Source organism: Pyrgilauda ruficollis, unplaced genomic scaffold (assembly GCF_017590135.1).
Source record: "Pyrgilauda ruficollis isolate IOZ18807 unplaced genomic scaffold, ASM1759013v1 scaffold11, whole genome shotgun sequence".
In the NCBI taxonomy this organism is placed as follows: Eukaryota; Metazoa; Chordata; class Aves; order Passeriformes; family Passeridae; genus Pyrgilauda; species Pyrgilauda ruficollis.
Window position 1 is genome coordinate 12,123,323 of NW_024509210.1, and position 12,587 is coordinate 12,135,909.

Genomic DNA, 12,587 nt, shown 5'->3' on the forward strand with positions numbered 1-12,587 from the left:
CTTTTCTGATCTCTCAGAGTTCCTCTTTCTATCTCTTTCAGAGCTCCACCGCCATGAAAGCATCCAGGAGAAGAATGTGAAAGAAGCCAAAACCAAGTGCAGAACCATTGCATCCCTTCTGACAGATGCACCCAACCCCCACTCCAAGGGGGTGCTGATGTTTAAGAAACGCAGGCAGAGGGCTAAGAAGTATACATTGGTAAGCTTTGGCAGTGTTGATGAAGACCGCTCCTACGAGGAGGAAGACGGAGTTTTTCCAACTAGTGAATCTGAATTTGATGAGGAAGGTTTCTCTGATGCCCGAAGCCTAACTAATCATTCAGACTGGGACAACACTTACCTAGACATTGAAAAATCCAAATCTGACTCTGAACAGAAGGAAGAGAAGCAAAAAGGTTTGAGTGAGGCCTCAGGTAAAGGAGCACGATTATTTGAGCAGCAGAGGGAACGGGCTGGGAAGTACACAGTTGAGAAAACTCCAGTGCAGAAGAGCCCAGAGCTTGCCCCAGCTGCCCAGCCAAAGCAGGGCACAGTGAACGGAGATATGCCTGTGCCAGAGAAGGCAGACAACATGCCCCTCAGCATCCACCTGGAAGCTGTGCAAGTGCCCAGCAAGCAGCCAGCCACTGTCCCCACTCAGCTCCTGACTGCCCCCAGCCCCACTTTCTTCCCTCCTCCCCCAAGCACCCCCGACCCCTTCTCTGCAAGTTCAACAAGCATGTTCAACAGGTCTGCACGGCCCTTTACTCCTGGCTTTTCTGGCCAGCGTCCAGCAACATCCTCTGTCATCTTTAGGCCACCTGCACCCAAAAAACCCACCGAAAATCTGGGTGGGCAAAGCACAGTGGTTCCCCCTTTCTCACCTCTGGTTCCAGGAACACCAGCCAATGCACCAGTGCCAACACAGCGTGGTCCAGTCAGCTCCTCCACATCTCTGTATATTCCTGCACCAGGAAGATCAACATCACCACTGGAGTCACAGCCAAAAGTGGGAGGAAGCGCTTCTGAGGTCAAGCCTTCTGCCAACACTGCCCGGACATCCACCACCTCTATCTTTCTTTCAGCTCCCTCAAAGCCAGGAGGGGATATGGCCTCCGCAGCATCCCAGCCACGAGTCCCTGGAACAGCCTCTTCTTCATTGTATATTAGTCCAGCACCATCACAGCACATGAGAAGCAGTTCCCCTCTGCCAAAACAGCCTTCTCCTGCCATCACTCCAGCAATGCCACGACCTCCTTCAGAGCCCTTAACCTCCAGGGAGCAGAGGATTTCTGTGCCAGCTCCCCGCACAGGCATCCTGCAGGAGGCTCGTCGACGGGGCAACAAAAAACCCATGTTCAGTAAGATTGAGGAGAAGAAGAAGAATTCACCCAACCCTGAGCTCCTGTCTCTGGTGCAGAACCTGGATGAGAAGCCAAAGGGTGACCACCCTGCGGCAGGCTTTGAGTCTGGGCCTGAGGAGGACTTCCTCAGCCTGGGTGCTGAGGCCTGCAACTTCATGCAGTCCTCAGGCCGCAAGTTCAAGACCCCACCTCCAGTGGCCCCCAAGCCTCAGCAAGATGCTGGATTGGTAAATGGGGCCCAGGACATGCCTCAGCTTAAAGGCAAGGGGGCAGAGCTCTTTGCCAAACGCCAGAGCCGCATGGACAAATTTGTGGTAGAAACAACACCGAAGCCAGAGTACAAGCCCAGGACCCCCTCTCCATCCCCTTCTCTACCCTCATGTTGGAAATACTCACCCAACATCCGGGCTCCCCCTCCCATAGCCTACAACCCAATGCATTCCCCTTTCTATCCCCTGGCAGCCAGCAAATCTCAGGCTAGCAAAGCAGAGAGCAAAGTGAAAAAGGCACCTGGCCAGAAATCAGGGATCAAGGTCATTGATTTAATGCGCCACCAGCCCTATCAATTGAAGTCAGCCATGTTCTGTTTTGGGGATCCCCCCAGCTCCAGCACTCAGAATACTCCTGGTCAGCCAACCCCACAGGCTAGCTCATCCTTCATGGCAGCCAAGCAGATCCCTGTGAAAATAGCCAAGACCCAGGAGATTCGTCGCTTCTCCACTCCGGCTCCCATGCCAGCCTCCAGCAGCCTGGCACCCACTGTGCTTGTGCCCCGCTCGGCCACCACGCTGGATGAGCCATTGTGGAGAACAGAAATGGCCTCTTCTGCCCCTGCTACACCAGCACCCTTCCAGGTGGAGCTCAGCCCCTCCCCTAAGCCATATCAGAGCTCCCCAGAGCCTGGACAGGTGGGACAGGGACCTCCTCCAAACTCAGCCTCTGCCTCTCGGTTTCAGGTGGCCAGGCCCAAATTCTCTGCAGCAAGAACAGGCATGCAGGCCAATGTGTGGAGGCCAAGTTTTGGCCATCACTGAGGCAGGCACCCCTCCCATCCTGTCTGTGGCCCCACAGAGATAGCGCTTGTTTTGTCTTTCATGTCAGCTCAGTACATTGGGATGAGTGACACAAAATGGAGAAAAAAAACCTCAAAAAAATTACTGCCCTTCTGCACCACCCCCTTCCCCAGCCTCCCCTTGGTCTCAGATGGGATGCTTCATGGAAAGGCTTACAGGCTGTGGCTACAGTAGGAGGAAGAATGTGGTGAGAGGGCACGTGTGTGGTACACAAAGACTGGGAATTCGTAAACAGCAGTAAAACCCAAGTCCAGAGGGGGTGAATGGCAGAAATTATCTCACATGGAGACATACATGAAGCAGTAGTTTTCCTTTCCCAAGGGCTTTGGAGTCACCAAAGGAAAGTAGGAAGCAAGAAGGAAAGTAGGTGGCAAGAGCTTTCCAGGAAGAAAGGATGAGAGGTGGGATTACAGAGCAGAAGCCCCAGCTTTCCCATGAGACTGTTCTGCTCTGATCCTCCCAGTCTGTTCATGTTCACTTGTGTGTGCACACACACATGCACACAGCAACACTCAGCAGGGAGTGAAAGGACAAGTGGGGCCTCACCTGGGATATTTCTCCCAGAATTCCCTCTGTGGGGGCATGGGAAAGAAGGCAAGAGAGCAGAGTGAGCAGTGGTGTTCACCCATGAACATGTGGGCAGTGTGGCCTGTGCCTGAGAGTGCCCATGTGTGCCTGTTCCTCCAGTCACCAGGGCTTGGGGTAAAAGGAGAATCATCCTAGCTGGTAGTAATTACCACTATCAGGTCTGGAAATAGTTTGCCAAAGAGGGGCTTTGAGGGGACTTGATGGGGCTATCACCAGCTGCAGGAACTGCAGAAGGAAGTATCCATTTTTGAAGATACACAAAGTCAAAGCTAAGCTCAGGCAGTGTCTGGTTGGCACAAAGGAAGGCCCCGCAGCATCAGTCCCACTGAACAGGATATGGATGCTGTAAGTAGAAAGGTGGATTGCATGGGAGGAGGTACAGTTGGCTTTAAAATGAGCCAGGACTGAATATGCATTTGTTCATGATCTTTTTATTTAGTTTAGGACAGAAGTGGGGCTAGATTAGAAATGGGTCATGACATAAAACTTGCTGAAAGCTTTGTGATGAGGGGAAAACAGAGGGCCTTTACAGATATTCTCAGCATGGAAGTGGAGGTCAGGAAAACAGAAAGTCACAAGTAAAACTTCATACAAGATGACTTAGGTATTATTGTGGGGCCTATTTGGTAAAAACTGAAGTGCTCTGAGAATCCCAGAGGATCTGCACTCATACACACATACAGAGTTCAGTTTGCCGCTGATGCTGGGAAAACAGTACTGGTTATTCCTTGAATGTCCCGGGCTAGCCTCCAACTTAATCTCTACACTACAGGCATACAGGAAGAAAGCACTGCCTTCCCAAGGAAGAATTCAGCATTTCAGCAGGGACTGTGCATGTGTGTGTGCATGTCATCTATACTCTGGTTTACACACCCCCGGCCATTTACTTTCTGCCTGTGATCCTCCTTTGCCAGCAGCCACTTCTCCAGTGTGATCCCACAAGTACACCAAGAAAACATTGCTCCTGGAGCACTGGCTCCAAGCACAGCAGATGCCCCAGCTGCAGGGAAGGGGTTTGCCACCTCTTTCTGGGTCAGGGTTGCCCAGGTTTTTGCAAAACCCAGAGGAATGTGTACAGGAGGCGGAATGAGGGTCTCAAAGCCCTGTCTCCCTTGAGACAAGTCTCTCTGTCATTGGACCTGCACCTCTGCTTCAAGCAGTAGCCATTCTCTGACTGGACTGAGCACAAACTTCGGATATACAAAAGTGTAGGTTCTGGGGGGAAAAAAAGGAATGCAAGTGGGTCTGAAACCATCTGTATGCAGTGCAGCTAGTGTTGTTTCATACTAAATGTAAGCCAGCCTTCCTCTGCACAGCAAGAGCTTATGATGTGTAGCTTTTTCATGATAGCTGGGGCTCTACTTTTTCTTGGAGGCCTGAAAGTCTTTCTCTGTGAGCACCTGGAGATTTTTCATGTGTGCTCTGCTATGAAGAAAAAGAAGACTGGAAAACCTAGCCAGCACCTCTGATCTCAGACAAGCTTGGAAGGGAGAGAATGAGAGAAAAGGAGAAGTAATTCACAATTCTGCCTTTGAATCCTTCACACTCTGGCTGGATTTTTTTGCATGCCTGTGTTTGCAGTGCACATTCCTAGTGACCCTGAAACATATCATGAGCATGCTGGGAAGAGAGGAGGACAGAACTTACACCTTACTTGGCACACTATCAACTGTGGGAGAGGATTGTAAGAAAAGCCATGGGAATACTTTAGATTAATGGACAAAGGTGAGGCTGAGTCAGAAGGGATGCTGCATCTGGTTGCATCACATAGGAGCAGCCAACCTGAATTGATGAGGAGACTGTGTCCCTGAAAAGCCCTAGAGAGGATGTCTTAGGAGAAATCATCACTGCAGAGTTAATTCAGATCACCAGAATCCATTTAGCTCCAGTGAAAGGGAGCATCCATGCTATAAAACAGATGATTGCTTTCTCACTCATCCTGTACTGCATTGCATTGCCAGTTCTTCTGAAAAAATGCTAAAAAATATTATCAAAAACAAAAAAAAAAAAAAAACCAAAAAAACCCCCAAAAAAAAAAAAAACGACACCCCCCCCCCCCCAAAAACAACAAAACCAAAACCAAAAAACAAAAGACCTGTGTGCAAACTGAACCTCTGTGACTCTTCCCAAACATGGAGGGAGGAATCTTATATTTTATCTAGGAAAGCTCTACGAAGGAACTCAAGAAGTAGCAGTGCTCCAAAAGCTTTGTCTCTCACCTTGTGGAGTGTTGTCTGTCCCTGGCTAGTGATTTAAGCCATTAGCCTTAGACAGACAAGCTAGCCCAGGCTGAAAGCATTACCAAACTCAGGTGTAGAGAGGGGTTGTGTGGACCAGAGGAAGGGTGCTCAACATAATTCTGCAGTCAAGAAATAACCTCAGAAAGTTTGAATCTTACTCCAGTATCCCTTTCCCTCAGGCCCCTAAAGTTAAGTGCTCTCAGGGCCTGAAAGTCTCAGGAAATTCATTTTGACATGGGAAAAATAGAGAAGTCTGGCCTTAGTATGTAAGGGAGATTGCATGGGTTTAGTATTTTAGTGATCCCACTCCAGATTTCTGGGAGACAATGATTTCTGCTGAGGACTGATTGCCAAACACCATTCAGTGTTAGATATCATGATCCAAGTGAGTGGAATAAATGCATTTGCCCCATCATTTCTGATAAGTAATGGGCAGAAAATGAAAAATTTAGGTTTGACTGGAGAACAAATATTAAATATAAGAGCAAGGAAAAGAACCAGGAGGCTGGAAATCCTGCATTTTACTTACATCCTTGCTTCAAAGCTATGTTTCGAAGCAACTCAAAGTAGTTTAATGGATTTCAGCCCCTCATAAACTTTTCTGGATCCTATGCTGACACAGGACTGATCTGCAGAAGCAGAGGCTGTTGCAGATGAGGCCTACAGTGCTCATGGTGTATCCCAAATAAAGCCTGTAGCTGCAAGTAGCATGAGATGAGAAATAATACTGGGATGCATGTGTTAAGTTTAAAAGAAGAAAACTGATCTACTGCTGGCTTTAAGCAGCTCTGCTAATGTTTGCTCATGAAAATGCTGTGGCTGGACTGTTAGAAAGGTCACAGGTGAGGTTACAAGGAATACTTTTGAAACGTAAGCTTGTCTTGAGCCTTTCCAAATGTCTAATTCCTCAGCTGTTGAACAAGCACAGACATAAACAGTTGTTTGACGAGTTTTAGCTCCCACCTGCTAAGTTATACGCTGCAGTGGTAGGCCAAACCCCAGTGCTCCCTTGTTAAGTATTTGAAGATGTCTTCATGGGCTCTGATTAAAACTGCCTATCATCCCTCCTCTCTAGCATGCTGCAGGCTACACATTGCAGATATGGCAATTCAGGGGTTTTATCTTTGCTTCAGAAGTAACAGTCCCTTCCCTCTCAATATATGGGAACACTTACCAGAGATAACCTCAAGATCCTGCAGCACATGGGAGGAAGCACCTCAGAAGAGACTGGTGTGATGAGGAGTCACTGACACCAGACATGAGCACAGTGTGAGGCAAGTTTGTTCCTCATAAAGAATATGCTCCCTTTCTGGTGTAACATCCAGCACACCTACTAAACCCTTTTCCTAGAAGAGACCCATCAGTGCTCTGAAAATGGGAGCCCAGCAGCAGTGCTCTGTCTGGTGAAAGATGTGACCCCAGATGAACAGAGTTGGCATCTTTGTTTATGGAAACACCTTTTTTCCTTTTCTGTTTTGTCTTTTTTTTTTTTTTTCAATTTAAAATCACTTTCTATTTGTTTGTGCAGAGAAATAAACTTGTGATATGCACTTTACGTGTGGCATTTTGTACTTTCTTTGCTTGGCACCCAGGAGGAATTGCTATGTGTACAGCACATGTATTCAGCACTACCTACTACAAATTGCTAAGGACAAGAGAATATAAGAAGTTCAAAAAAGGATGGGATATCTCAGCAATAAAAACACCTAGGTTGGACTGAAAGCCTCTATACATTAAAAAAGCCCCATGCAAGCAAAACCTTAAGTGAGATCCAAAACTTTGATACTACAGACTATAAAACACTCACTCACTGACAGGTTGAAGACATTTGTGGACCAGCCTGAGCTGGCCTGCTCCATCACTGCCCCTCAGCCTGTTCTAACCTAAATCCTACCCTCTGCTTGTAAATCCAGTATCAGTGGAAGTTGATCAGCTCTGATAAATACAAATATAAACTTGCATTGAACAATTCAACTTAATATTAACCAAGGTATCACAAAAACAAGTCAGTCAGAAAATCAAATATATCCCATCGTATTCTCTGGCTCCAAATTTAATTCTAACTCTAAACTTAACCCAATTCATGTTAAAGCCTATTCAGTTTCTGGGTCCTGAGAAGTTCATTGTATTCAGTTTAGGACAAGTGTTAGCAGGTTTCCTTTCCCAGACATATCTCACTCACAGATAGCAATTCCTAAGCACTGCAAAATACTCTGGGATCAACTGTAGGATTAGACTGCAAGCTCTGGACATTTGTCCAAGTTTAATTTTGTGGATGTTTGTCAGATTAATTGCAAGGAGGACTTCCTTTTGCAGTGGTCTGGAGGTAGGTTGTAGGACTATCCAGCATATTTCTGATTGACCTGCCATCAGAAAATGCAGAAAAGGGCAGCAATGTTTGCTGATGCCAAACCTAAGCTTCTGTCCAACCAGAGGCACAGCTCCCAGAAAACTGAGTATACAGATGCACAGGCTGCAGATTAGGACTGCATCTTGTTTTGCTTAATAAATCTGACATAGTAGGATTATGAGCTGCTCCAGATGGTTTGACACATTGCAGGACGGCTGCTGTATCTAGGGCTCTTAATTAAATTCCCTGTTAACCTCTGCAACCTTCTCAAGTGAGAGTCATTTCCTCTCAGAGCAGATCATGTCAGAGGGAGCCAGACAAACAGACTTTGAAAGGTGCAACGGGAGGCTGCCAAGCCAAAGGATTACTAAACAGCTATGCAGCAGCCCAGGGATTAACCTGGCCCTCAGTACCCATCTTAGGGAGAAGTTTAAAACCAGAAAATAGCAAGGTGTCTAGCGGAGATGTCTACCCCCAAACAACCCCACCCGATGGAAGGAGAATGTGCAGCAAAGAGCACAGCAGGGAAGCACGTGGCATACAGGAAAGACAAGGCTATTTATTCCCGGACAGTTCAGACCTATAGCTTCAACGGCCACTAGATGTTGCCGCTGCTCTGCTCTGAGTTACCTGGGCCTTTGGCATTCGCCTGATGTGGTGTTAAGTCTAGAGGGTTTAAAATCTTAGGAAGTCCTTTCTTCCTAATCTATCCTCTTTTGACGTTCACATATGGTGTTGCTCAGTCCCACATACCACAGGAGAAGGTCAGGCTCATACCACAGAGTTTTGGCAGCGAGGGGTTTGCTGCAGCTTGGAGGGGATTCCTGGGTCATGCAGACAAACAGGCTGCCCAGCAAGTAACACACCACGGGAACAGCAGCTATTTCCACAAACACTCCAGCTCTGTGGTCAAATCCTACGTGTTTCTGTCCCAGTCCTATGTCTTATCGTGCATTAAGCCCACTCAGTGGCACAAAAGAGCCTGGCATTCACTATTTCTCCTATTTTAGTGCTACAGATCTCTCTGATGTCTGTGTAAACTGGAACAGGTTAAGAACACATGAAATATTTTACACTAACAAAAATTATATTTATTTCATCATCATCATCATCACCATAAAAATAACCAGGAAAAAAGCGCCAAATCAAGAGTTTTGCAATTTTTTTTTCAGAACAGGTTGAATCATGTTGCAATCTGCTGTTTATGAATACTTTCAACAAAGATCAGTCCTGGGCATCAGGGAAAAAGAGCAAGGGCAAGGTTTAATCCTCCATCTTGGAAAAATTAAAGTGGTGAAGACTGATGCTGTTTTCCTGACTTCTACATGATCAAAATGTGCTCTGGACACAGCTCTGCTGCTGATGCTTCACTGAAGTACTGCTTGTGTCCATCTAGCAGTATAATAAGGCAGATTTCATATGCTACTCTTTAAATAAGTTTGTAGGCATTGACAACTTGATGTTAGACCATTTGAAATTAGGTGTGCAAGAATGTAGAGCGAATATAAATTAAATTTGAAGATACATGTCAGAGGAAGCAAAGCTTGGTTTAGGCTGTTCCTCAGGTCACTTAAACAAAAGGTATATTTGGGAAGAGAAAGGTGGTCACAGTGAGAAAAGGACAGTTTCTTGTATGATTATAAACTCTCTGAAGTGGTGAAAAGTCCTACAGGCAGCACATATACTACCCCACTGGCATTAATGGAAAATACATGTACTTAAGCAAGGATTGAATTTGGCCACCAAACCACACCACAGTCCAGGTAAACCCTTCCACCTTAAACAGAACAAAACCACCTCAAGCACAGCTTGTAGTGATTAAAAACCCTTAGCACTGACTAGTATGAATGGGTAAGACAACAGTAAGATAACAGATACCTTCTTCTGAGTTCATTGCATTATTTTTAGTGGGGATAGAAGATTGGTACAATATTCCAGTGCAAAAAAGCCATTGACCTCCTGAACCTGGCACCGTGGCAGGACACAAGTGAAGTCTCTGCTAGACCCACAATTGACATTTATAGACTTGTGAACTAGACATTCCTATGTCTCAGGAGAAACTGTGCACAGAAAGGAGAAATGAGCAGGATTTAGATCTCAGTGTGGCAACTGAAAATAAAGACATATAATTTTATTTGAAGTAGAGTAGGAGGTGAGAATCTCAGTTTAAGGTGTGTCTTGGTGCTTAAGTGTCAGACACAAGAGTGCTTTATAGAAATCACCCTATAAATCCTGGTGCCATACTAATAGGTTCAGGGCTCAGGCTCCATTCAGTTCCTTCCAGATGCACTCTTAGGTCCCATTTCTCGCCTGGTATATATATACTTCTCACATGAGACCTTGACTAGGCAAACAAATGTTTTGTTCCCATCAGACCATAGTTCCCATCACTCATTAAATTTGGACTTCAGCATCCTTGGCCTTGACCCTGACCCTGCTTACCTCTTGCCCTTTGGGCTGGGGATCCACAGCAGACTCTTGTCTCCTGGAGTTGGCTCACCCTGAACTATCAGTGCCTTGTTCCTGGTCCTAATTGCAGGGCATGCCTGCTCACAGTCTGACTGAGATCCCGACACACCATGCTAGACATGCCTTCTCTTCATCTTGCTATTGCTTTTCCCTAGTCTCTCTTGAGTTCTGTAAGAGGGATCTCATCTATTTCCTGCTCACTTCCAATTACCATGGGGCACTCTGCTCCCTGCAGCATGCTCAGCTTCTCTCTCTGCAGCTGCCTGGGGTGGGAGGAAGCAGAGGGGCACCAGGTCATGTGACAGAGAAGAGCAATCACATACTTCCCTGCTACATCATCTTTTGGAGCTACACCATGCCTCAAAACCCATCAGGTTCCCACATGATATCCAGCTGGCACAAACTGTTCCCCTAAGGTGTAATTTGTGCTCAGGAAGGCCCAGGAGAGGACTGGAGAAATAAAACAACAGCCACAGAGTGGCCTGAAAACAGCTGCTGGAAGCAAGTATAGAAGAGGAAGAGTTTAGCATCAGCCTAGTTACTGCAAAAAGGTGCCATATAATGGTAGCTGCATTTCTCGACTTCTCACCTGATGATATAAATCACATTAATTTCTCAGATGATTATCAAAATGGAACTAGAAACTTCTTAAATTTAGATGTAACTCTACCTCACGCCTTTGGGAAGGAGAGGCAAAGGGCTCTGATTTTAAACAATAAAGCAGCACACTGTGTTTGCTCTCACTCTGTCCCCCCATATGCCAGCACCTTGTGGCAGGCAGTGTCTCCCTTGATAAATGATGAATGAGTGTTCAGAGCACAGGAATTTGAATAGGAGAGCAGCATCTCACGGAGCACAACCGGACATTACAGCAGACACTGGGCACTCTGGCCAAAAGTCAAGCACGGTGCTAAACCAATCCAGAATTAACAGGGTGAGAAAAACACTCCTCCTTGTACAATCTGCAGTGAGCAGGGCTTGGCAGCACCAAGAGACCCACTCCTCTAGGGCCACCTGCACTTGTGCAGAGTGGGTGTGATGTGTGGACAGATGGTCAGCTGTGACAGTAGCATTTGACACCCTCCAGCTTTGTGCAGATGTAAATGCCTTCACCAGGCATGAAGCTCTGTGATGGTGCCCAGAGCAGGCAGTGGGTGTTTACAGTTTAATTGTGCTTATTTTACACTGGAACTGCTCCAGGGATTTGTTCCTGAATCACTGGCATGTGAGTGTGAGGGCAGGATCTAGGCTGGACATTACTCTGGTGTCTCATCCCAGCTCAGTGAAGGATGCAGCGCTCTTGTGGGCAGTGGAAACTGTACATCATGCTGTTACAGTAGATATAAATGAGGGAGAATCAGAGCTGTGAAATAGGCACAATGCAAGGTATACATCGTGGTTATATGGATGCAAGCAAGAGGAAAATGGGAAACTTTAGGCCAAGAGAATGCCATATGTGCCCTAATTCCAAGCAGGATACAAAAGCTGTTTTCCTATTGCCCATAGGAAATACAGGAATGTTACAGCAGGCTTCTACAGGACCTTCTTAACAGTACTGGGGATTAACACATAGTGCTTTCAACTCACTTATCACACTGCAAAGTTTTATATGCATTTGGTGCAGGAAAAACCAACAGCAAAGTGTAGGGAAAAAGGAAAGTGGCTGTCTCCTGATGTTTCTTTATATCAACTTTGCTGGCAATTCTCTGTGCAAATGATTTTCTACTATAATCACAACTGTGTTTTGGGTTTTTTTCTCCTCACTAGACTCTAGGATTATTCAATGGACAACTTGAATTTGATCCAGTAGGGATTCAATCTTCCAATGTGAAATAGTAAGACAATGTTTTCTGGAGGATTTTTTGCCTTATTCAGAAACTGAAAGGTATGTTCATCTTTGAGTACTCCAGTAAAATAAGATATGTTTTCTTCATCCTAAAACCAGAACCTGGTTGGGCAGGCAGGAAAAAGAGGGAGAGTCAACTCATGAACAGCAATTAAGGTGAGTTATTTGAATGTACAAAGCTGCACCAAATGCAGGCTATCAACCCTATTTCTGTCATTAATCAGGAAATTAATTTCCTTGCTCTTTGGTTCAGTTGGGTTTGCCATACGTACTAAATACCTACTTCCTAGAATTCTGTAAATAGCTTTCTAGACTTTGTGTTTTTTCCTACTACTTCTTGTTTCATGCATACCATTATTTTGCTTCTGTATTTTCTGAAGCATTTTAGGAAGTATGTATGACAGCCTAGAGGACACTGGGATGAATGATTAAGAAGGGGCAGAAGGAGGGGGTAATACAGAGCAAGACCCAAGATAGCTTTTGAGGCATTACTGACAAACAGGACATTGAGAAGGTTTTATGAACTGCATCAAGAAGCAATAAGAGGAGGAAAAGGAACTGCATGTTTGTTTGAATAAAGAGGAGGAAGACATGAGCTGCCTATGGAGTGCCTTCCTGGACATTGAGACAGTGACTGCAGGAGACCTGAGGTGCAACCTTTTCTTTTGCTCTCCTCAG

The 12,587-nt window shown here is 45.9% G+C and overlaps 1 protein-coding gene across 1 annotated transcript in view; it reads left to right on the forward strand.

Moving 5' to 3' along the window:
• The window catches only part of SYNPO2L (synaptopodin 2 like), a 36,991-nt gene extending 30,197 nt beyond the window's left edge, over positions 1 to 6,794 (forward strand). Inside the window, exon 4 of the mRNA XM_041473642.1 lies at positions 42 to 6,794. Within this exon, the coding sequence (XP_041329576.1) occupies positions 42 to 2,377 (2,336 nt within the window). The 3' untranslated portion in view covers positions 2,378 to 6,794. The remainder of the gene's footprint in view (positions 1 to 41) is intronic.
• Positions 6,795 to 12,587: the final 5,793 nt, after the last annotated feature.